The sequence below is a fragment of the Caretta caretta genome, chromosome 1 (genome assembly GCF_965140235.1).
Source record: "Caretta caretta isolate rCarCar2 chromosome 1, rCarCar1.hap1, whole genome shotgun sequence".
NCBI lineage: Eukaryota > Metazoa > Chordata > Testudines > Cheloniidae > Caretta > Caretta caretta.
The window spans coordinates 297,304,024-297,328,201 of record NC_134206.1 but is presented as its reverse complement, the minus strand read 5'-3'; the positions used below and the strand labels follow the sequence as shown (position 1 = coordinate 297,328,201).

The window sequence follows — 24,178 nt, the reverse complement described above, 5'->3', positions numbered from 1 at the left end:
AGGGCCGGGTTCAATATCTAGGGGATCCATTCCAATAACACAATGCAAACCGGCTCGAGCCCCCACCCAGTGACCTGGGACAAATATATACCACCCCCGCTGGGCGCCTCCAAGAGGCAATACTTCCCCTCTCGCAAGCACATAGTCTGAGTGTAGCAAAAGCCTTTTAATAACAGAGAGAAACAATGTGGCATTATGTTTGGGAAACACCACCAACAGGATTCATAACAAAACCCATGAGCAAAAACCCACCCCAAGCAAATTGGGGCATGCCCTTTTCCCTTTGGTTCTTGAGTCCAGCAACCCCAAATCACCCAAAGTCCCAAAAGTCCAATGCCCCAAAAGTCTCTGTCCCTGGTCAGGGCAGCCCCAGAGTTCGAAAGTTTATCTGCGGAGCTTTACCTCCCAACCTGGGTGGAAATGGGACAGGGGTAAGAGGCACCTTACATGATCTGAAGCTGACCGCCCCACGAACTCCTTCGCTCAGCTGCGCTCCGCTCCGCCAGCCGCCCCACGAACTCCTTCGCTCAGCTCCACGGCCCACAAGCAGCTCCTGCCATCCACAAACTGCTCCACCAGCCGGCCCGCCAACTGCTCCACAATATATCTTCCGGCTCCCCCACTACTTAACACAACACTCAGTGATTTCAGCTCTTAGGTGAATTCAGCTTGTAGTAGGGGAGCCCCAGTGCTGGTACACTGTCAGCCCAAAATGAGCTCAGCAGCCTATAACTAGACTTCTAATGAAATCAAAATTAACTCTGATATTCCACAGTGGAGAGAGGAGGAAGTGCAACTAGCATGTAAAGCCCTCACCAAGGGGGCCCATGCCACCAAGTATTAGTACTTGTCCCCAGCCTCTCTCCATTCACACAGTTTTGGAACCCATGACCCTTGCCTAGCGAGTGCTACTTAGTTGATGGTGAATCCCTCCATCATAACAAAAGGCCACGTACAGTTCCAAGCACAGTTCCCATAATCAGGGTAATAACAATTTATTCTTCCTGCCCCAATAACAGAGACACTGGGGATCCCACAGCAGCCAAAGTGACCATTTGGGCAGCTACGGGCTCATGCTAGGCAGGGTGGGTGTGCCTATGCAAATGAGATCGGCCCCTGAAGTTCTTTTCCACAACTTGCCACACCTCACCACCAGATGTCAGGGTGGAGCTCATCCTGACACGGCTTACACTTGCATTGTTATTTGTAACAGGCTTTAAATAGTGTTAAACAGATCTTGAAACAAGCTGTTTTCCTCATCTAGATTTGGCCTTAGTGATAGATGAAACTTGTAATAATTCTTAACCATGTTGTAGGAGGGATAACTGGTTGGCCTCTAAAATGGGTCTTTACCATTGCCAAACTAATGAATCAATTTCTGCTTTAATTTATTCCTTGTGCACCCCATTGAGAGTGCGTGGTGTATAAATCAGTAGAATTTACTCTGGAGTTTCAATTCTGGTCTGAATTACCCCAGTGAAGATCTGGCATCAGCATTTGGGTTTCACTGCCGTTACTCTGGATTTATAGCATTGGAACTAATCGGACTCTGGCCCATGGTCCATTATATAAACTAACATTGGGCCCAATCCAGCTCCCATTGAAATAAAATAAAATAAATTTTATTGAAATAAATGGGAGTTTTGTCATGGACTTCAGTGGAAACAGAGTCAGGCCCTTTTGTTTTTCTGATGAGTCAGCATTGCCTACAAACAGTTAAGAGCCTTTCCCAGCCGTTGGGCAGGTGGCCAACTTTCAAATCAAGGTTTGGACACACGAATTGAGCAATAATTGGTTACTGAATCCCTAAACATTCCAGTCTCATGCCTTTTTAATGTATAAGCAGTGCAGTTAGCATAATCATTTCCCTCATCTGTCACTTTCCAACAATCAGCGAGTTTTCTTAAGAGTTACCTTGGCTCGGACCAGTTTCAGGCAGCAGGGCTTTATACTGATGTTCTTCGTATTTATATTCCCAACACAGAACTGTCTTTGTCTTTATGGCTAGTCTTAGCAGATATTTTAGTTTTGGATTTCTAATCATCTGTTCTCAGTGCTCTGTTTGTACAGCTGTAAGGGGGGAAAAAAAACGTTAAAAATAAGTCTTCCAAACAAAAAAGAAGAATCTTCCAAGACAGCCATTGCACTTCCTTTAAGATTGAGGTGTGTGTGGGTGTGTGTGACTACATATGGGTTGCATATTCTGAAACTAAAATAAACATTTATTAGATTAGTCTTTGGTTTAACAATACCTACACACATGTGATTTGTGACTATGCTAACAATGTAATTTACCAATAGTTTAAAAGCCATTGCTGCATTACTAATTGCTATCTGTTTCTAACTCGCCCTTATAAGGAGCTGTAAGTGACTATAAGGAGAGAACTAAGTTTTAATATTAAAAAATGATAAGACCTTGTTAACTATAAATACTGCATACATAAGAGAGCCCATTAGAAAAAAAAAAATCAATTTCCTTTTTAAATACATGCCCCTATATAAAGCGGAGCACAGGTTTTTAGTAGCATGTATTTTTAAGCTAAGACCTGCACAAGTGTAATAAAGCAAATAATGTAAGCTTCTGATAAAGGAACATACATAAGGTCCCTTTATAATCTTTGATCATAATGTCCGGGCTCACAGGTAAGTTCTGAAAATAGTTTATCCCAGAGAACAACTGTTCTTGTTACCCAGACAGTATCTAACAACTGAGAAGATTCTGACAAATAGTGCGACATGTCTACCTAACAAGGAGGAAAGAAGACTCCCTTACTTCTGGTGTTAATATTTCCAACCCACCCTTCTTCCTCAGGTTTTTTGTATTTTTGCCTTCTCTTGAAAGGTAATGATCGTACTTCACTACTTCAGTATCTTTCCCCCACATCTACCCAGTCCCAAAAACAGACAGTAAGTGAGAGTATCTTATCTCCTGAACTGAGGAGTAGTTTTTGGTGGCTTTGAATTCAGAGTTTCACCCGGGACTGGGAAAAGAGTGTGTACTCTGGAACTCTTCCTTAGGTTGTCATCCCCTTCACCCCATCCTGTAACTTTGAAGCAAATGTTGAAGCCTTGGAAGCAAATGCTCCAGTTCCTACCTGTTGGAGTTGGCTGTGTGTGTTGTACCAATAAAATAAAAACCAGCAGGATCTTATTAAAGGGAAAAAGGCAAAATACCACATTTATTGTGAATACAGAAAGAATCATAGTAAGCAGTTAGTTATAGCTATAACATTCCATTCAATCTCATATTTATTCACACATTCATTCACACACACACAGGTTCTGCAAAGTTGTTATCATAGTTACCAGCCTTAAAGTTGCTCATGCCAAGTCACTGGCCAGGTGGCCTGGACATGAGGAGGGAGCAGGGCCTTGTCAGATGCTCATCTGATGCTCCTGGAAGTTGGTTTGCAGAATCAGACCCCAAAGTTCTCACTTTTTAGAGTCTGTTTTTATAGGAATTTCTTCCTGTGCCAGTCTATGGGAATTGCTTCATCATGCTGTTGCTGAATCAATCAGTAGATAGCACATTCCTGATGGTTCCGTGCTGCTAGATGTTATCTTGTTCTTTGGTTCTCCCATTCTTGAGGCTGTTGGGTGGATTCCAGTCTGCCCTCCGGGTGGGGTCCTCTGGTTATTTCCACTTGACGCCTTCTTCAGCCGATGGACACTGGATTCTTAGGCTGGCACCTCCCTGATCATTCAGTTATTATCCACACCAAGCATCCATCCACATACATCCTCTATCTCTATTTTAATCACAATTGTTAATACAACAAAAGGGTGGGGAGTCTCTGGGTGCTGTTTCTGTTGTTAGAGTATTGCTTTGAGTCTCTCTCTCTGTGAATTGCTTTGAGAACAGATTCTGTCTTAGAATGTACTAACACAATTAGCAACTTGCAAGTTTCACGCACACAGGGAGAGAAACAGTACCAAAAACCAAGAGACCTCTTAATTAGTAATACCCTGGAATTTAAACTATGGGGAATCAAACTCATTTGTGATTTTAATACAGAACTTCTTTAATATGATCCAACATGTGGTCCGGGCTGGCAGAACTGCCTAGTGGCAGTATTCCCAAGATGTGACGCCTAATGGTGAGAGTCTAAGGGTCGATTTCTCTGTCTGTTATAGCTCAAGGTAGTGTCGCTCCACACAGTGGCTACAGTTCAGGGGTAGAGTCACCAACTGGCAAGCGGGGATAGGGGAACCTGGGTCCACCCTACTCCAGCAGGTTCCGATCCAGGGCCCTTTGCAACAGCAGCCCTCGTACAGGGCTCAGGGCCTGATACCCAGGGAGGGTGCTTTGGGGTCACTTCCTACCCTTGTTCCAGTCGTTCTGGGGTCATCATGAGCTGGATGTGGGAGTCTCTTGTATGCCCCTCCAATATGTATCTAGTGTCTTTCCCACTGGCCCTGGTGAGTCATCAGCCTCCACTCTTCCAGTGGCTTCGCTATGAGGCTCGGCCCCGGTGGCATGGAGGCTTGGCAACTTCCCATCAGGAGGCTGCTGCACCCCACTGCTCTCCTCCACATTCAGCCCAGACTGATCTGAGTCGCTTCCTTTTAAATGCTCTCTCTACTGGGAGCATGTCCAGCAGAGGGAAGGGGGTGTGGCCTCCTGGGCCCAGAACAATTCTTTAACCCTCGCCTCCCCAGTGCAGGATTGGTACACCCTGTCACGTTACCTTATATCAGCATATGTTCAGATCATCCTTTGCTCTCGTGCAGCTCAATTGCCTCCATGGCCCTATGGTGCACAGCTTTTTTTTTTTTTTTTAATTGCATCTTCAGCCTTCCTCGGTTAGGTACTGGTACTTGGAAACGGGAAATCCTCCCACATTTAGGGAAACCCCCATTATTTCAGTGGGAATTTCTTCAGTAGTCCAGGACAGTTACATCTTCAGATTTAGCCTTTCTCACCTCCAGTCTTCAAGTGTGCTTGAGATCCTAGCTTAAAGCAGCAAGCCATGTTTACCTTCTAAAATGCCAGAACAAGATTCTAGGCTTTAATTAATATTTTTCTACTGACCAAAAAATCAGGGGACTTCAGACCTAGTCTAGGCTCTCCTCTTTAGAGTGAGCAGATGCATAAAGCCCATTTCAGTCAGTGCACCAATCTCTCCCCAAATACTACATGTGCTCCGTAGACTTTAAGGAAGCTAGACTCCAGTAGATATGTACTGACAGATAGTCACATCACCTCTTCTGTGATAGAAACAACAATTTTCAATTCCTCATGTATGATCTGCGGATAGCCATCTTTTCCTAGGAGATGCCTCCTAGCTTCTTGTCCTATCCTCAGAGGTTAAGGAAAACAATTTTTCTCCCTCCTCCTCCTAATTGGAATCAGGGGTCTCCCACATCCCAGGTGAGTATCCTAACTACTGGCTAAAAGTCACGGGGGAGGGCCTCCTCCTCCTCCTCCTTTTCTTCTATCCCCCCGGGCGCAAAAACAGCTGAGACTCCCAAGCAGACAGATCCCTCTCACAGAGATACGGACCTAAGCCCAGGCTTCAGGGAGGAAGTGTGCAAAGCCCCACCCCTCAGCTTGGCTTGGGCAAGGATTGGTCCTGCTTTGAGCAGGGGGTTGGACTAGATGACGACCTGAGGTCCCTTCCAACCCGGATATTCTATGATTCTATGACTGTTAGGCCTATCCCTTCAACAGAACCGGGTCAAAGTAATTCATCTGTGGACCTTTGGTTTCATCAGAATCTGGGAGAGACCACTCATAGCCATCCCACGGTCTTCTGAAGGGAGGTATGATTTTTAGACAACCCGCTTCAGAATGGACTTCATTTCAGGAGCCAGATTGTATCCCTGTATTCTTCTTTATTCCTTCCCAGAGCTCCTGGAACAGTGCCTGTGAGATGTGGCCTTGTGAGCAAGGGGCAGTTTCAGAAAGCTCTTTGCTTCTTTGTATGTCGGTGACCTGTTCCTAGAGGTAGGCCCATTTGCTTTCCTTGATGGAAACTCTTCCACTTGTGTGATCGGGTACCAGCATGAGGAGCATCAGACCCTCTTTTAGGGAACTCAAAGTCACACAATTAGCACTCCTTAGTAAGGAGCATCCTGAAAGAAAGCCCTAGGATTCTGCTACATTTAGACACTGCAGCTTATGCCAGATGAACAGAACAGAACCAGGACCACCTGACTCCATTCAGTAGCTGCAAATCTAGATCTGTTGACGCCTTTATTTTATTTTGTTATTTCATTCAATTTGGACGATTAAACAAGACTAATCCATTTCATGTACTGCTTCTCATGAAGTAGCACTGGGCTGCAGCGGTTAGACTAAACACTGCAGGGGAATATTTAAATTCACATTAAAAACTTACTGTATTTTACTTACTGTAAATGTTTATGGATTTTTTAATTTGTGACATTTCTATTAGGTTAGTAAACACCTCTGTTTTCCTCCAAAACCTAATGGGGTGTTACCCAGTTGACCCAAAATGAATGATCACGTTTTTATTCAATCAGCCAGTGAACTCCCCTAAATAATTGTCTGTAAATCTTCCCATGTGCAGAGGGCACAAGTATAAAGCCTGTACAACAGGCATATCCCACTGAAAGGCTCAGCAGGCGCTGACTGGCATATAGGCTTTGTATTGACCCTTTGCTCAGGAGTGGATTTTACCCCATGAGGGTGCAGTGTTCCATTTCTTTTTTTTTTTCCCTGTGAGTGAAGGATTTGGACTGTGTTTAAAAATACCTGCTGTGACAACCAGTCAATGCTCTCATTTACCGGTACTCTGAGGAAAGTGAGAGATGACATTTATGGCAAGGTAACAATGTTTGAGGACATTGGGGAATTGAAAGTACGGGCAGACTGGCATTACATTAGTGATTACACAGTATGTGTCTTACTCATTGCCGTGGCGAGTTTTTGTCCTTTGGGGTGTCTGACAGGGTTGAAACGAAAAACTCCGTTTTTAAGATTGCACGTGATCAGTATTGTGCAGAGAGAGCTTGGTGCTTGGAGTAGTTCTGTTCTGATTGGTTTGGCTTCTCTAGATAATTGAATGGCAAAAAACCTCAGTAACTCAGAGGTAACTTATCACTATCCCAGTGATAGCTCATGCCCTTCCAGACTGCTGAGTGCCACAAAACTGAAACATCTGGAAACCAGGAAATGTAGAGTTAAGGTAAATGCCCGCACAACCTTAACTACACCCCTGAAGCTGGGAATCACCCCTGGGAATTATCTGCATGCTTTCCAGCTGCATTCACTGTGTTAGTTGTAGCTGTACTGAATAGTGGAAGGATAAGCTGGAGCAGTTTGGAAGAGCTGTGATCTGAGGAGATCTGGGTCTGAGCACCACCACCCCGTCATGTTATCACTAGTGCATGTGCACCTTGAGGTTCCAGTCTACATCATTTCAATACAGAATTGTGTAGGCTGTGTCAGTAACAGGGCACTGGGGTCTCCTTGACAGGGTTGCTGTCAGTAGTATAGTGGAATATGACAGCAATCTGTGGATTCTGTGATGGGTAGGGGAAGTATAAGTTTAGGCGGTATCCTCTGTGCAAGTCTGAAGGGGGTATAAAATGGTTGTTAAATTTTACCAGAGTGGTATTTTGCCAGCGAAGTAGGCTCAGTGGTTGAGCCTAGGAGGACAAGTGTAAATAACACCTACCCATTGTAGTGAAAAGACAGAGAAAAAGAGATTGATGGGTGTATTGGGGCATTGCTCAAAGAGGGCAGAGTTAAAGTTGTGTGGGCATTTAGCGTAATTTTGTATTTCCTGGTTTTCAGATATTTGAGTTTTGCTGAACTCAGTGTTTTGGAAGGGCATTAGCTATTACTGGGCAACCTTGCCTCCGTCACACCCCTGGAGATTGGGTGTCGTCCCCCCCCCCCCCCGAACGTGAATGTGGGGCTTACAGGCACCCTGGCCTAGTCTCCCTCAGTCCCCCTGTCACTCTGTCTAATCCCCATCTTCTCCCCATCATGTGATTCCCTCAACCTATCTCCCTGCATATTCTTCTATCGCTAATCACCCTCCACTTCCAGAAAGCATTTGTGTAGCATACTTCATTTTAATATATTATATTAATTTATATACGTTATTTATTTCAGTGCCTTCTGAATATTCTTCTGTACTGAGATGACATTTCACCAAAATAAAAATCCCCCTTTGGTAAAGACAATATGCCTTTCCCGCCCCTTCAGATTTCTGCTCTGAGCCAGATTTGAACTTGCAGTGCTTGAATTCTACGCCCATAAAATACCCTCAGAGCCACACACACACCCTCAGAGCCACACACACACACCCTCAGAGCCACACACACACCCTCAGAGCCACACACAAAGCTTATGCTCAAATAAATTGGTTAGTCTCTAAGGTGCCACAAGTCCTCCTGTTCTTTTTACACATCTTGTGGTTGCTGAGTTATTTTCCAAATAGCCTCTCTTTCAGTGTATGCTCAGTGTAGTGCATTTGATGTGTGAATTGATGCTGAGGCCTCAGGGTGCCTAAATGGAGAAGCAAACTTTTTCAAATAACATTTTAATTTGATTTCCTCAAAGGGCTGGTGGGTGCCATGCACTCTGTTGGGGGTAACCATCAAGCATTTGAGACCCTGGTGCAATGAGCCTTAGTTTGATCTCCATCTGTGAAGGCTGGGAGGTGGGGGAAGAACCACACACCTCCACACAAATTGCCAGAATGTGTCAACTTTAAGAAAAAGCTGTTTTACTCCTCACGCCCCCCTGAGGCACACCAAAATTCAAGCCAGTCTGAACAACTGTATGGATTTTAGAACACTTAGAACAACCGAGTTTTAAACAGAAAGCTGGTCTTATATAGAAGAGCTGTCACCCTGCTATAATTTAGAAGCCTGAATAATCATTCCTCTTTTCGCCCAAGCAGTTAGTCAATATACAGTCATGCTGATTGTTTCTGTTAAAAGGAGAAATTGATGACTCAGGTATTTCTTTCGTACAATCCTCTTTATTTACAAAGAATGTGTACAAAATCCTGTTTCCCCAAACTCAGTAAGAATCAAACAGGTGGCAGTTTATTTGCTCTCTGTTGCAAGCCTCTTTCCAGTTAGCCCTCTCCCCAAAAACTTCTCCGCTTTCTCCCAAGATTCAGAGTGTAAGGCCAGAAGGGACCATCATGATCATCTAGTCTGAGCTCCTGTACATCGCAGGCCACAGAACCTCACTCATCCACTCCTGTAATAGGTCCATAACCTCTGGCTGAGTTACTAGAGTCCTCAAATCTTGATATAAAAACTTTGTTATAGAGAATTTACTGTTTGTTCTAGTTCAAACCAGCTAGTTAATGACTTGTACCCCACACTGCAGAGGAATGCAAAAAAAAAACCAGGGTCTCTCCCAGTTTGACCTGGGGGGAAATTCCTTTCCACCCAAATGTGTTGATCAATTTAGACCCTGAGCATGTGGGTGAGACCCACTAGCCAGACACCTGGGAAAGAATTCTCTGTAGTAACTCAGAGTCCTCCCCATGTAGCATCCCATCTCCAGCCATTGGAGATATTTGCTAATAGCAGTCATGGATGGGCCATATGCTAATATAGGCAGTCTCATCATACCATCCCCTACATAAACTTCTCAAGCTCAGTCTTGAAACAAGTTAGGTTTTCTGCTCCCACTACTCCCCTGGCGAGGATGTTCCAGAACTTTTCTTCCCTGAAGGTTAGAAACCATCATCTAATTTCAAGCCTAAACTTGTTGATGGCCAGTTTATACCTATTTGGTCTTGTGCCAACATTGACCCTTAATTTAAATAACTCCTCTCCCTCCTGCTGTTTATCCTTCTATCATGTTTATAGAGAGCAATCAAAGCTCCCTTCAGCCTTTGTTTCATTAGGCTAAATAAGCCAAGATCCTTCAATCTGCTTTCTGCTCACCAACGCACACCTCCATCAAATGATACCAAGCAAAACCCCTTCGACCAGCCTTGCATTTGGCCTGTGTTTCAGGTGATGGCTACTGTTGTTTCAATTACATTACTCCAACAACTTCTTTCATTTATCCTGAGCGAAGGATGGTTATTATACCCATCAGATTCAATGAGATTTCACACATCCTCCATCATAATATGGAAATAGTGTAATACTAAGTAAAACTGAATTATTTGATTGAAAAATGTAGCAAAGAGACTACAAAAGCAGATAAACGGCTTACAGTTATATCAACTAGCTGCTACATAATAGAAATTTTTAGTTTTCAGTGAAACTGCAACACAAAAGCAGCCAAATGATAAAATGACACACTTTGTATTGCAGTAATATTTTACACTTCCATAGTCCCTTTCATCTCAGGCTCTGTAACAGGGTCAGCCACCACCTAGTCACTCCTTCATGAGTCCAGGGTGGCCCTGCTAGCACCCTGCCTCAGTTTGCCTTTATCAACATTCAAACAACACCACACAGTCCCAAAGGCATGAGACATAAGTCCTCTGCCAGGGGCCTACTTTGAGTCTACGTGAACTTTTAAAAAAAACAAACAACAAAATCCACTTCCTTCTCTCTGCTCCACCTTCTGGTTTTCACTCAAGTTCCTCACACTCCTTAAATCAGGAGCCCCAGGTCCTCTTCCCAAAACTGTGTTCAGTTCAGTTTATTTACAGCAGCGCTCACCTACAGCTGCTTTCTCCAGCCAGCTGCAATTCTTCAGGTTTCTGTCCTGCCTGGAATTCGCAGGCCCAGCCCTCCTAGCTGGAGTGTTAGGCTCCCACTCAAACTCCCTTCTTCACAGACTACCCAGAAATCTGTCCCTTCCTGCCTTCCATCCTGACACCTGGCCTGAGTTAATCACATTACCTCATTCATTACCCACCTGGGGAGGTGAACTGATCTTGTCACTTGGGAGCAGAGGCCCCATTTTCCCTAAAAAGGGCCAGCTACTCTGTGACAAGCTCTCAAGGCATTTTACATACCTTAGTAAATCCAGCCTCACTATGCCTCTGAGGCAGGCAAATATCCAAATTTTACAGATGGGAAAACTAAGGCTGTGAAACTTCCCTAGGATTACATAGCAAATCTGTGCCAGAGCCAACAACAGAACCCAGGTCTCCTGATGCAGTGCTGAGGCCAAATTCTGACCCCTTCCACAGCCTGTCCACAGCAGTATATTGGCTGTAAAAGAGCCTCATAAGTGGCTTATACTGATGTAAGGACATGTCAAGGACAGGGACAGGGCTATGGTCAGTGCACTCTGCAATGTGGCTAATCTTGGCTTCAGAGTAACCTATAGACAACTGTGGAGAGACTGTGAGTTAGAGCAACTCCTGGCTCTGCTCTACCTTACGCTGCAAGTTGTTCCCTCCGCACCCCTCCCCACCCCCCAGCATCCCAGAATGTTGTCAACACAAAGGTGCCATAAAGGGACTTCTGCCCCCCACTCTTCTTGAAGAGCGCCTTCTGAGTTGCATCTTTCAAGAGATGCAGCACAGAATCTGACCCCTGGTCTTTAACTTATAGGTCAAGCAGAGTCACAGAGCAGACAAACCTATCCGATTTCTTGTGTTCCCTTTCTGAGACTATGACTTTGTCTACACCAGTGGTGGGCAACCTGCTGCCTGCGGGCCGTATGCGGTCCGTCAGGGTAATCTGCTGGCAGGCTGCAAGACAGTTTGTTTACGCTGACCGTCTGCAGGCACGGCCGCCCGCAACTCCCAATGGCAACAGCGAGCCGCGGCCACTGGAAACTGCGGGTGGCCGTGCCTGCAGACGGTCAGTGTAAACAAACTGTCTCGTGGCCCGCCAGCGGATTACCCTGATGGGCTGCATGTGGCCCACGGGCCACACGTTGCCTGCCACTGGTCTACACTATGGACCTTACAGCGGCACAACAGTACCACTGCAGCTGCGCTATTGTAAGGTCTCCTGTGTAGCTACTCTGTAAAGGCATAATGAAACAGCTACCACTGCTTATTAGGCGCGATGTCGGCGAGAGAGAGCGTCTCCCACCGACATAATGCTCGCCACACCAGTGCTTTTGTTGGTGAAACTTTTGTCAGTTGGGGTGTATTTTTTCACACCCCTGACTGACAAAAGTCCTAGCATAGACAAAGCCTTAGTTAGCTGAGCAAGCAACATTACATACAGTTGTATCTGACAGACTCTAACCTAAGCATGAACTGTGGTTGGTATGCTACTGAAGTAAAAAAAAAAAAAAAAAAAAAAGGTAAACATGTTGTTTTACTAAAGGCTAGGTGCAGCGAACTTGCATGCCTGAAGGGGTGATGCCATTAAGTACACAGTGAAACAGTAGTATGGGTACTCTGATATTGGGGTTTGGGTCAGCAATAAAATGCTTGTTTAAATTGAAGTAAGAGGGATTATGGGCCAGCGTCCCAGCTGGTGGGAGTGGTCGGGTCCCCTTTGCATGTGGCCTACCGCTGGCCCAGGCATTGTACGGGACAATGTTCCAACAAAAGGTGTGTAAAATATATGTATTTGTACAGTGATATTCTATGCTGCTTCTGATGGTTATTGCTGATGAGTCCCAGACTATTACTACTTGTGAGCAAGTATAAGTGTGAGCCTTTCCACCATGAATGTCATACTTTCGTCCCTCTCCAATTGTGGCTGAAGTGATTTCTAGATAGCACTGAGGTGTGCTGTGCAATTACACATAACGAGTGCCTCGCACCAAGCCCACTTTTAACACATGGTTCTTATTACTTCAGTTCAGTGGCTGGAGCAAATTTTCTTGTCACATGCTTTTCACTTTGCACATCTGCTTGCTCAGTCTAATGGAATGCAAATTTTTGAGTGGATGACTGTACAAAATACCTGCTCTCCATCTAGTCCCTACCCCTTTTGCAGTACTGGCAATAACCCTCTCTCCTCCACAGGATTTCAGACATATGCCACAGACAGAGATAGAACATGCAGAGGTCTTTAACTCTGTGCAGCACCCGTGTTTAGGAGTATAAAAAGTGATAAACACTACTAGCCTTACATAGGCGCTATGTAATTTCCATTTTCTCATACTGGTTTGGATTGAGCCATTACAAAAAGAATCCCAGGAAAGAATTTTCCGTAGTATCTGGCTGGTGAATCTTGCCCATATGCTCAGGGTTTAGCTGATCGCCATATTTGGGGTCGGGAAGGAATTTTCCTCCAGGGCAGATTGGAAGAGGCCCTGGAGGTTTTTCGCCTTCCTCTGTAGCATGGGGCACGGGTCACTTGCTGGAGGATTCTCTGCTCCTTGAAGTCTTTAAACCACAATTTGAGGACTTCAATAGCTCAGACATAGGTGAGAGGTTTTTCGCAGGAGTGGTGGGTGAAATTCTGTGGCCTGCATTGTGCAGGAGGTCAGACTAGATGATCATAATGGTCCCTTCTTACCTAAATATCTATGAATCTATGAATAATGATGTGCATATGTGGTAACCATGCAGGAAATGCTGAATTGTATCATTGTTATCTGATTACCCGTAATAGGATTTAGAATGTGTCTGTTATTTCAACTGGACTTCTGGGCTCCTTCCTGTTTTATGTTTGCCTGTACTGGCCAGCTTTTAAGATTTTCTGTAATTCCCCCATCAGCTTCAGAAACGGCTATTTTGAGAGCTGACCAAGTCTGATTATCCAGCTGGGCCAACATTCAGGTTATGATTCAAATGTTTCTGAAGCTTATGCTGACGGAAAATTCATGGAGTTGTTTTTGCTTTACTCCCTGGACTAAATACCATCACCACGCTAGAGCTCTGGAAACTGATGGCTCAACATCTACTACAAAGTCCAACCAAACTGTAAGCAACTAGGGGCTTTAACAATGTGCCGTTTTGGAACCATAAACATTATTCTCCTGAGCTGTAGCAATAGCTTTAAGGATACTCCTTTGTGGTACACTATTCAAAGTCTTTTTACATCTTGGATCAGCAAGCACTGTAGGGCCACATCTGTAGCTGGTGTAAGTCAGCACAGTCAACAGAGTAACACCTATTTACACCTTCTGAGGATCTGGACATATATAATGTAGTTTAGGTACTAGTGAGGTTGGTGAGTCTCACCTGTTTATCTGATACCTGTTTAAATAGCTTTCTAAAAACACCATCTAGTCAAGTTGCTTACTACGATTGGTGAGTGTTAATGCTGGGGCCCAGACTCACCACTCAGCACTTGTATGCCAGTGCCCCAGTAACCTTTCCACAGTGAAGGCCATCTCTTCCATTTTTAAGGCATGTAGGGCATGAAAAATAGCAAAAAGAGCTAAAGTAGCTTGCCCACAGGGGGGAGAGAATAGTAATCTTCTCCCCTCACCCATTCTTCTCTAACCTCAAATGTGTGTGTTTAATGCTTTTTTTTTCAGAACCCGAAAAGAGAATAATGTGAAATTCATATCAAAAAGCTGAGGGAAGATCATGATCCTGATGGCTCACAATGATTCACCTTTCATTAATATTCTGATAATTAGCCTCTAATACATTTCTTGGGGTTGATAATTATCTTATAATTCACCGAGTACTTGAATTGGCAGCCAATTTTCCCGCCTGTAGGCAACTGATAGACGGTTGATATTAGATTATGGTGTTGAGAGATGCAGAGTGGTGTCTTTCATTAAATCATCTTGATTTTTATATTGTCATTTTAGAAGAGAAGTCTTACATTGCTGGATCCAGGACGTAGATTCTTTTTGCAGGATGCCATTCTAGAGAAGCAAGGAAGATATTGCTTAGGGTAGTACATTAATATTATTGTGCTTGTGATAGTTAGGAAGTTATCCCTTCAGGTTACATGGAAGTCATTCACACAATGGCATGAGTAAATGTTGCAGTGTCACTGTCTATACCACACTTGACCTGAAATAAGGAATTCTCTCGCACTGGTAATTTATTGCGTAACAAGTACAGTCAGCCTCAGCCAGGGCGTATCTATGCTTGGTACACATGGAGCCAGATCCTGGCACTCTGACTCATCATGAGATAATGTTGACACTGGGATTTTTTGCAACAGTGTAGCTGCACCATTACAAACTCTCTTGTGTAGATATGTTGCTCTGGTGAAAGCTTCTTATCCCGATGCAACATATCTACAATAAGAGTTTTGCATTGGTACAGCTAGATCTCTGCCCAACCCTCCGCCCCTAAAATCTGTCACATAGACAAGCCTTGAATAGTACCTCAGTTGGCAAATACCCCATTGGCTTTTCAGTTATATTATGTGAACAGGGCTCCTTGCAGAGTAAGGTACTATTTAGCGTGTGAGTAAAGGTGGTAGAATCTAGACCTTAATGATAACCTTTCTTCCACCATGAAGAGTGAGGTGCTAATAGAAAGTCTTCTCCAAATAAAAATTAAGGGTGTTATTCTTTATTCTGTTTTGCTAGTGTAACTCCGTAGACAAAATCAGTCTAAAGGAGTCGAGAATCACCCCAACTGTATAAATGTATGTTGATTAACCAAGCTTGACTGTATTTGAAAGTGTGGAAGGACAAAACTAAGCAAATCCTGAAAATGTGAAGTGCAGTAAAGCACTTTGCCCTCAAGCCACTTGTTTAAAAGCTACAAACAGATGCACTACAATGTTACACTTCTGTTTACTTCTTTTTTAGTCTTGGAAGAAGTGGAACAGACCATTGTTCCCAGCTATGGAACAGTGCCAGATCAGCAAAAGCTTCATGCTTCAGAGTGGGTGAGTACTCTTTCACTTTAAGTTTACCTTTAGATTTCCAACGAAATTAAAGTGTTTTGTACAATTTAAGGGTAGGCTTCCAGAAGAGTGGCTTTCCTTTTGCAGGTGCAGTTAGTGCCTGCAGCTCAGATTCATGCATGAGTCTGAATAGCTGCATCTCTAACTAGACTGTGGCCACCGATTCATGTAAGTTGGAGTTGCAGCTAGTCCGCTTTGCACTGACACTTTACTTTAGAGTGCAAACTGTGATCTCCAGATTACACACAGCAATATGGAGGTCAGGCCTCAAACTGATTTGAAAACATACCCCCTTAATTTCTAGGATATCTGTAATTTGTGTGCTTCATTACTCTACTGAGCATGTTTAGTACTGTTGGATTTAGGTGTTAACAAGGAGCCTATCGCTTTAAGCAACATACATATGTTGGTCAAATGTTATAACATGACAAAGTGCAGAGGAGCAATTTTTTAAGACAACTTAAAGGATTACTTCTTGCAACAACTAGGTCTAGAACACGTGAGGATTCTTGACTTCGTCCTCAGTAATACAGGAATCAGTTCAAGAAATAAATGTAGTAAGTAATCATAGGGGAAGCTAGTAGCTGCCCATAGTTAAGTTGCTTAACGCTTTCCTTTTTAAGCTGTGGATTCCACTAGCAAAGTGTGTGGGTCATGCCATTCTAGTGGATGGCCCACAGAGGATAACAGCCTACTATTGCTACCAGTTACTTTAGTACAGGGGTGGGCAAAATACAACCCATGGGCCAGATCCAGCCTGTCTATCATTTCTGTCCAGCCTGCCATCACTCTGGCGGTGCAGCGGGGCGCTCAGGCAGGCTGCCTGCGTGCTGTGGCCCCACGCCGCTCCCGGAAGCGAGAAGCAGCTCTGTGTGCTGCCCCCACCCCCAGTTCCATACTCAGAGCTCCCATTGGCTGGAAACCGGCCAATGGGAGCTGTGGGGGTGATGCTTGCGGATGCAGGCAGCGCACGGAGACCCACTGCCTCCCTCCCCCCAAGGGGCATGCAGAGACGTTCCAGCAGCAGCCGGTTGCAGCCGCTTCCGGGAGCAGCGTGGTAAGTACCTCCCAGCCAGAGCCTGCACCTCGCACCCCCTCCTGCACCCCAATCCCCTGCCCCAGGTCATAACCCCCTGCTGCACCCAAACTCCCTCCCAGACTCTGCACCCCCTTCTGCACCCCAATCCCCTGCCCCAGCCCAGAGCCCCCTCCTGCACCACACTCCCTCCCAGAGCCCACACCGCTCACCCTCTCCTGCACACCAACACTCTGCACCAGCCTGGAGCTCCCTTTGGCACCCAAACTCCCTCCCAGACCCCACACACCCTCCATTAATATAGTAGAAATGCCCGTGATAACTTTCCAAAATTCATGGAGTGGCCCCCTGTGAAAATTGTTGCCCACCCTTGCTCTGGTAGCTCAAGTGGTAGAAGTCTGTGCTGTGGATGTAAAAGTCCAAGCTCTGATGATGACCCAAGTTGCGGGTCAATATGCTTCCTTTTCTCCTATTTTTTTTAAAAAAAGGGAAGTGACATCCAAAAACTCTTTATTAAAAAATGTTTAAGATTGCAAAGTCAAACACTCAAGTTAGAAAATGCCAGAAATAAGGCTGTCTGTGTCTTGCATATACATTATGATAAAGTCTAATTACATGATCCTACACGATTTCTTTCCACAAGACCCCTACCCTCTTCAATACAAAGGTTGGACAGCACTCTAGGAATGAATCAAGGTTGTATAGAGACAGAGCCTATTATGTGTAGGACTCCTCCTCCACTGTTTAGGAAAACTGGAAGGTGTGTAGTGAACGAGGCAAGGGGCTTGAAGAAGGGAAAGGATGGTCTTATGGTCAAGGAACCAGAATGCTGCCTTGGAGAACTGGATTCTGCCCCTGCCTCTGCCACAGAGTTTCTGTGTGATGCAGGGAAAGTCACTTAAACGAGGCTTTTCAAAGGTGACCACTACTGATGTGTTCCCTATCTTAAGGGTGTACCAGAAAAGACAAGGGCCAGATTTGCAGAAGTACTGAGCATTCACAACTGCAAGTGAAGTAGATTCGAGCTATGCTTTGAACAAATAAAGGGCTGTAAAAATGTTAAGTACTCTGAAAAAAATGAGTCCCCTGGTATCTCAAGTTGGGCACCCAAAATTAGTAGACACATTTCCATTTTGGCTTGATCTCGGTGTGCCTCATTCCCAAGCACCCATCCCAGTCTATAAAATGGAGATAATGCCACTTTATCTCAGAGCTGAATTGTGAAGATAAATTCATTAATGTTCGTGAAGTACCCAGATACCATAGAAACACACAGGAGGAAAATAATAATGTGTTCAGTACACAATTTGGATGGTATGCAGTAAATAAAGCCTGGGGCCAGACGGGGGAATAGTAATTGGTCATGGAAGTAAAGCCTATCATAATGCATACACTCAGAGAGGCCAAATGGAGGTTGCACAGGCAGTCTTAATTGAAGTATTTTCCAACTCGAGTGCTTGACTTTGTAACCTTAATGGTCTTTAATGTAGTTCGAACTGGATATAATTAACTTAGGCTTGAGTAAAGACTGGGAGTGGATGTGTCATTACACAAAGTAAAACTATTTCCCCATGTTTATTTCCCCCCCCCCCCCCCCCCCCCGTTCCTCAATAGCTCACCTTACCTGATCACTCTCGTTACAGTGTGTATGGTAACACCCATTGTTTCATGTTCTCTATGTATATAAATCTCCCCACTGTATTTTCCACTGAATGCATCCAATGAAGTGAGCTGTAGCTCACAAAAGCTTATGCTCAAATAAATTTGTTAGTCTCTAAGGTGCCACAAGTCCTCCTTTTCTTTTTGTTTTGGATGTAACAGTAGCCATAATATAGACTCATAGAAACATAGGACTGGAAGGAACCTCAAGAAGTTTTCAAGTCCAGCCCCTTGTGCTGTGGCAGGACCAAGTAAATCTAAACCATCCTGATAGGTGTTTGTCTAACCTGTTTTTTAAAACCTTCCGTGACTGGGATTCCACAGCCTCCCTTGAAAGCCTATTCCAGTGTTTAACTATGCTTATATAGTTACAAAGTTATTCCTAATATCTAATGTAAATCTCCCTTGCTGCAGATTAAGTCCATTACTTCTTGTCCTACCTTCAGTGTACACAGAGAACAATTGATCGCTGTCCTCATTATAACAGCCCTTAACATTTTTGAAGCTTGTTATCAGGTCCCCCCTCAGTCTTTTCTTCTCAAGACTAAATATTCCTCGTTTTTTTTAACCTTTCCTGATCCATCAGGTTTTCTAAAGCTTTTATCATTTTTGTTGCTCTCCTCTGGACTGTCTTCAGTTTGTCCACATCTTTCCTAAGGTGCGGTGCCCACAGGAACATGCACAGGAATAAAAATTTGGCTGCTTTCTGTGCCCCCCATAGCTGGAGGAGTTGGATCTTCCTGCCATGGCCCCGGGCCAGTGGAGCTGGCTCTCCCCACTTCTCCTTTGGCCCTGGAGGAGTTCTGTGCCTGCTCTGATTGCTTGCCCCTCCTTTGCACGTGCCTCTGGGTACCCAGAATTGAACACTACTCCAGCTCAGGCCTCACCAAAGCCAAGTAGAATGAGATTATCATCTCCCATGTTTTACATACGACACTCCTGTTAATACACCCCAGAATGGTATTCGCCTTTTTCACAGCTGCATCACACTGTCAACTCATATGCAATTTGTGATCCACTCTACCCCCTAGAACCTTTTCTGCACTACTACTACCTACCCAGTTATTCTCCATTTTGTAGCTGTGTGTCTGAAATTTCCTTACTAAGCAAAGTACTTTGCACTGGCTTTATTGAATTTCATCTCTTTGAATTCAGACCAATTCTCCAATTTGTCAAGGTTGCAATCTGTAAGAGAGTTAAGTTCAACAATTTCATGGGAGGAATCATCCCCAGAACTCTAACTAGTGTATTAGCGTATCCATTCAGATCATACCTTTCAGCCTGAGGGTACGTCTACACTGCGTGCTGCTTTCGGCAGCGTGTAGAGTATATACGTGGGTAGCTCTCCTAGACCAGTATAAATAGCAGTGTAAACTGTGAGGCATGGCTTAGGCAAGTAAAGACATGCCTGAAGGGTGTACATATGTACCTGAGTACATACCCTGTACAGCTCTCTCCCTGCCCAAACAGCGCTTCCCCGTCTACACTGCTGCTTTTAGCAGTGTAGTGTCCTGCTGCTGGAGTCTTTCTCCATCGTAGGGAAAGATTCTGGTATGGGGGAAAGGCTCCAGCTGCCTTCCCCCCGCCAGAGTCTTTAACCAACATGTGTAGCTACACGCCACAGTGTGGATGCATCCTGCTTTCCACATCTTGCTACACATACCCTACACGCTGCCATCAGTGGAGTGGAGTGCAGATGTAGCCTTAGAGGGCACCCAAAGATCCTGAAAGTATGAATTTCCCCACCCCTTCCCTTATATGGGGGCTGAAAACCGGTCGTTCAAGGGAGCGCTGGCTTCAGCCATATGTAAAGGTAAAGACTTCTAGCCTCTTCTTCATAAAGCTTAACAAATTTCTTGTGTCAGCTGCAAAAGTTAAATGAAAAATATAACAGGAAGTCAGCTAGATATCTAACCTAAGTTAGCACAGCACAGTCAAATGACTTCATCATATGTCAGCAGTTACCATCAGTTTTCTTAAGTCAAGGGGGTACTAATGACTCCCAGTATAGTTCTCTGTTCTAACTGGTGCAAAAGCTTTAGTTTTAGTATTGAGCTTCATTCAGTAAATAGAAAGGAAGCAGCTGTCTCCTTTTACATGTTGGGGTACTGAAACCATATAGGAAAGTTTTCCTTTTAACTGATGCTTGCTAATCTCATTGCTAAAAACAGAACTAAAAACATACCTTTGTTTTAGCACTTCATTACATTTTATTACACAGCAGGAGTCAGAAGAAAAACAGTTAACGGCGTAACAGTTTTATTGCTTTGTGACACACCCCATTTTCCTCTGGTACACAAATGAATTTGCAGATTCCAGAAATAAAGGACTTTGTGGGTCTTAATGTCAGCCAAGTTGCAGTGTGCATTGGTCAATATGAAAATAAGAACACAATATCTTATTTTAAGTCTGTGATACTAAATAATTTTACATTTCTTTAGCACATTTCATCAGATGATCACAAAGCACTTGGCAAACAATGAAGCTTCACAAAATCCCCGTGTGTTCCATATTTTAATTTTATATATGGTGGGGGGGGGGAGAGAGAGAGACATGGAGATTTCCAGAGAGGGCTGACGGGATGGATCACAGATACCCCCTTGGGAACTGACTTGATGTGCTAAGACTACCTCTGAGCCCGTTTTCCCTGGCAGCTTGGGACTTCAGTGCCCTGTCTGGTTGTGCCAGACATGTTAGCCTGCTACAAACACAGACCCAGGTCTGAACCACGTCCCCCAAAAGCTGCAGGCTTAATTGAAAACAGCTTAAGAAGTGTTCTTGTCTCCAACACTCAGATACCCAGCTCCCAATGGGGTCTAAACCCCAAATAATTCCTTTTTACCCTGTGTAAAGCTTACACAGGGTAAACTCATAAACTGTTTGCCCTCTATAACGCTGATAGAGAGGTATGCACAGCTGTTTGCCCCCCTCCAGGTATTAATACATACTCTGGGTTAATTAATAAGTAAAAAGTGATTTGAGCCAGCTGAAGACCAGATGGAGGGGTCTCCCAGAGCTTTATATAGTTTCTCTCTTGTAGGTGGAAACCCCTCCCTCCCCCTGTGTAGAATCCCCTCTATGAAGTGAGCTGTAGCTCACGAAAGCTCATGCTCAAATAAATTGGTTAGTCTCTAAGGTGCCACAAGTACTCCTTTTCTTTTTGCGAATACAGACTAACACAGCTGTTACTCTGAAACCTCTACAGGATGGAGTTTTGGAGGCCCCTGGCAAGTCATCGCTTAGTTCTCTACATAAGCTTTCATGAGCTACAGCTCACTTCATCGGATGCATCCAATGAAGTGAGCTGTAGCTCATGAAAGCTTATGCTCAAATAAGTTTGTTAGTCTCTAAGGTGCCACAAGTACTCCTTTAGTTCTCTACAGGAATGTTTTCAGGAAAGCTCAGGTGTGGATTGGCGTCCTTCAAAGTCTATTGTCAGATTAAGTGTTTCTTGATTGGACAATTACTGAGAATGGTCTTTTCTCAGGAAGCTGACCAAATGCTTCCCTGATGCTACTTAAAATCAAACAAGTACACAGACAATATTCATAACTTCGAATACAAAAACGATACATGCATACAAATAGGATGAATATATTCAGTAGATCATAACCTTTGCAGAGATATGTTACATGGCATCTGTAGCATAAAACATATTCTAGTTATGTCATATTTACATTCATAAGCATATTTCTATAAAGCGTTATCGGGTGCAATGTCACAAGGGCTTCTGGAGAGCGCAGTGAGGAAGTAGAGTGCTCATAACTTGGCATTCTTGAACTGTATAAAGCCAAGAATAGGAGAGGATACAATCTTGGAAATGCAGCTACCTCTCAGGTTGCCCATACTGTCTTGGTGCACTGGCTCCAGCTGCATACTCAGTCTTCAGGCTTTTCAGAAAGCTTCTGTCATTGCAGGCTATGGTATTCAGTCACTGCTCTGCCCACTTGTCACTGAAGCCCAGAGTTTCTCTGCACTTGGTCTGAGCCCCTGACGTGTAGCAGAAAGCTATGCTGAGTCTACCTGAAGGCTACTAGATGTAAGCAAGTAGCTTACCTCTCCAGCATTGGTCACAAATCCCTGACAGTCTGCTGCAGGCTGGTAGGCCACTGCTGGCATTTTTGATCCTCTCACTAGAAGTCTACCCTTTCCAGGGATGAAATAAGAGTCCAACTAAACAAAACACTCTTCTGAGCACAAAAGGGAACTAGCAGTCCTTAGCCAGCCCTCCTGAGCTTTCTGACTAAGTTGCTTGACCGTTCTCCAGCTTAAGAGTCTTTTCAGCCCTCCTGGACTTGAACAATTCTTTTCCCTTTTTCAAGTTTTACGCTTTTGACACAGGGTGTTTCCACACCACTATGGCAAGTGGTATCACAGGCAGAACCCAACACCCTCCCTTTAGCCCCTTTAACCCTGGAGCTCTAACACCTTGGGCTGTCTACCCTCTCCTCACAACTATCTTGTCTGTGTCCTAGGGCCACTTCCAATAATGGCCCAGAAGAGGCTGTAAGGGAGACCACAGAGGTCAAGTTCCTTAGTGGAGAGCCCCCCTCTTCGTCTGATCTCTCCCTAGAGAGCTGCAAAACTGTTTCTATAGCTTTCTACTTCTTAAAGTCTTCATTGCCTTTTATACTGTAGGTCAGCTGCCTATCACCTGATATCGTCACGTGAGCTTTCCTGCTCATTTTCTCCACCTGGGGAAACTACAACTCTTAGAGCTTCTTTGCCTTAAAGGGCCAAGCCCCACTAATGTCCTGGCTCGCAGCTTCCTTTGTTAAAGGGCCCAGGACACTGAGTGACTGTGGATTAAAGTGAAGCACGCGAGACATCATAAAGGGACAAAGTGCTCTGATGGGTGAGGGCAGCTCCTAGCTTTGTTTGGAATATGAAGAAGTGGAAAGCACAAGAGTCTTTCTGTTCCCTGAACTGTTGCCGGGCATTTAACTATCTTTTTGTCTGTTCTATTGGTCTGTGCATTTTTATTTTGTGGCATCAGTTTGCCTGCTTACACCACTAGCTGTATTTACTTTTTTGAAGCTCTGGCCCAACAGTTGTTCTTGGGCAACAGAAGCTTACTGGGACTGTAGTCAGTACCAGGCTATAACTGGGGCATTACCTCCAGGATGAAGACATCTGCTCACTCCATCATCTGCAACATTGGATTTTCTTGTTGCCCTTTCTGCTTGCTGGATAAAACCACTATTCTCATTGGGTCCAACACCTGCCCTTTTGTCTTGTTCCTGTGTAACACCAACAGACGCCAGTCGTTGGCAGGATCAAACCTGGGGCCTCAGGAGCTTAGGGCATGAGCCTCTACCGCATGAGCTAGAAGCCAACTGGCTCTTGGCTAAGGCTGTAGCGCAGACTCATTTAACTCGCTCTAAGTGGTCTCGCTGCCACTAGATGGGACAGAACACCACACCAAAGTTACACCTGCATCACCACTTACAGCCCTTGCAGCATTCATCTTGTCATGGGGGATACAAAACATATCTCAGAAAACATTCCCAGTAAATGGTGAATGCTTTGTCATGCACAGGCCTCTGGTTGAACACCCAACAGGTCACTTGTTCAAGCACAGACTTGTGAAAGATTCGTACTACTTTAGCAGTGTAAGTTCTGTAGTCTTACAACATCTTTCCCAAAATCTGCCCTTTCCCCATCACTATGTTAATGCATGCCAGGGACCTTTTAATGTGAGCCAGTAGCGTTTACACAGGCCAGTCAGTGAGCACATGTTGGAGTACTTTAGAAATCACATCCCTGTAGTGCACGTTGCCACGTCATGTAGACCAGCCTTACAGCAACTTGCTGCTGTCCAGTCTACCCAACTCTTAGTCT

At 44.5% G+C, this 24,178-nt stretch overlaps 1 protein-coding gene across 3 annotated transcripts in view; it reads left to right on the top strand.

Annotated features, from left to right (window-relative positions):
- Window positions 1-24,178, top strand: part of ANO6 (anoctamin 6) — a 130,229-nt gene that overhangs the window by 40,160 nt on the left and 65,891 nt on the right. For all 3 annotated transcript variants that reach the window (XM_075124392.1, XM_048835989.2, XM_075124391.1), the window contains exon 2: window positions 15,545-15,624. In XM_075124392.1, coding sequence (XP_074980493.1) covers window positions 15,545-15,624 — 80 coding nt within the window. The remainder of the gene's footprint in view (window positions 1-15,544; window positions 15,625-24,178) is intronic.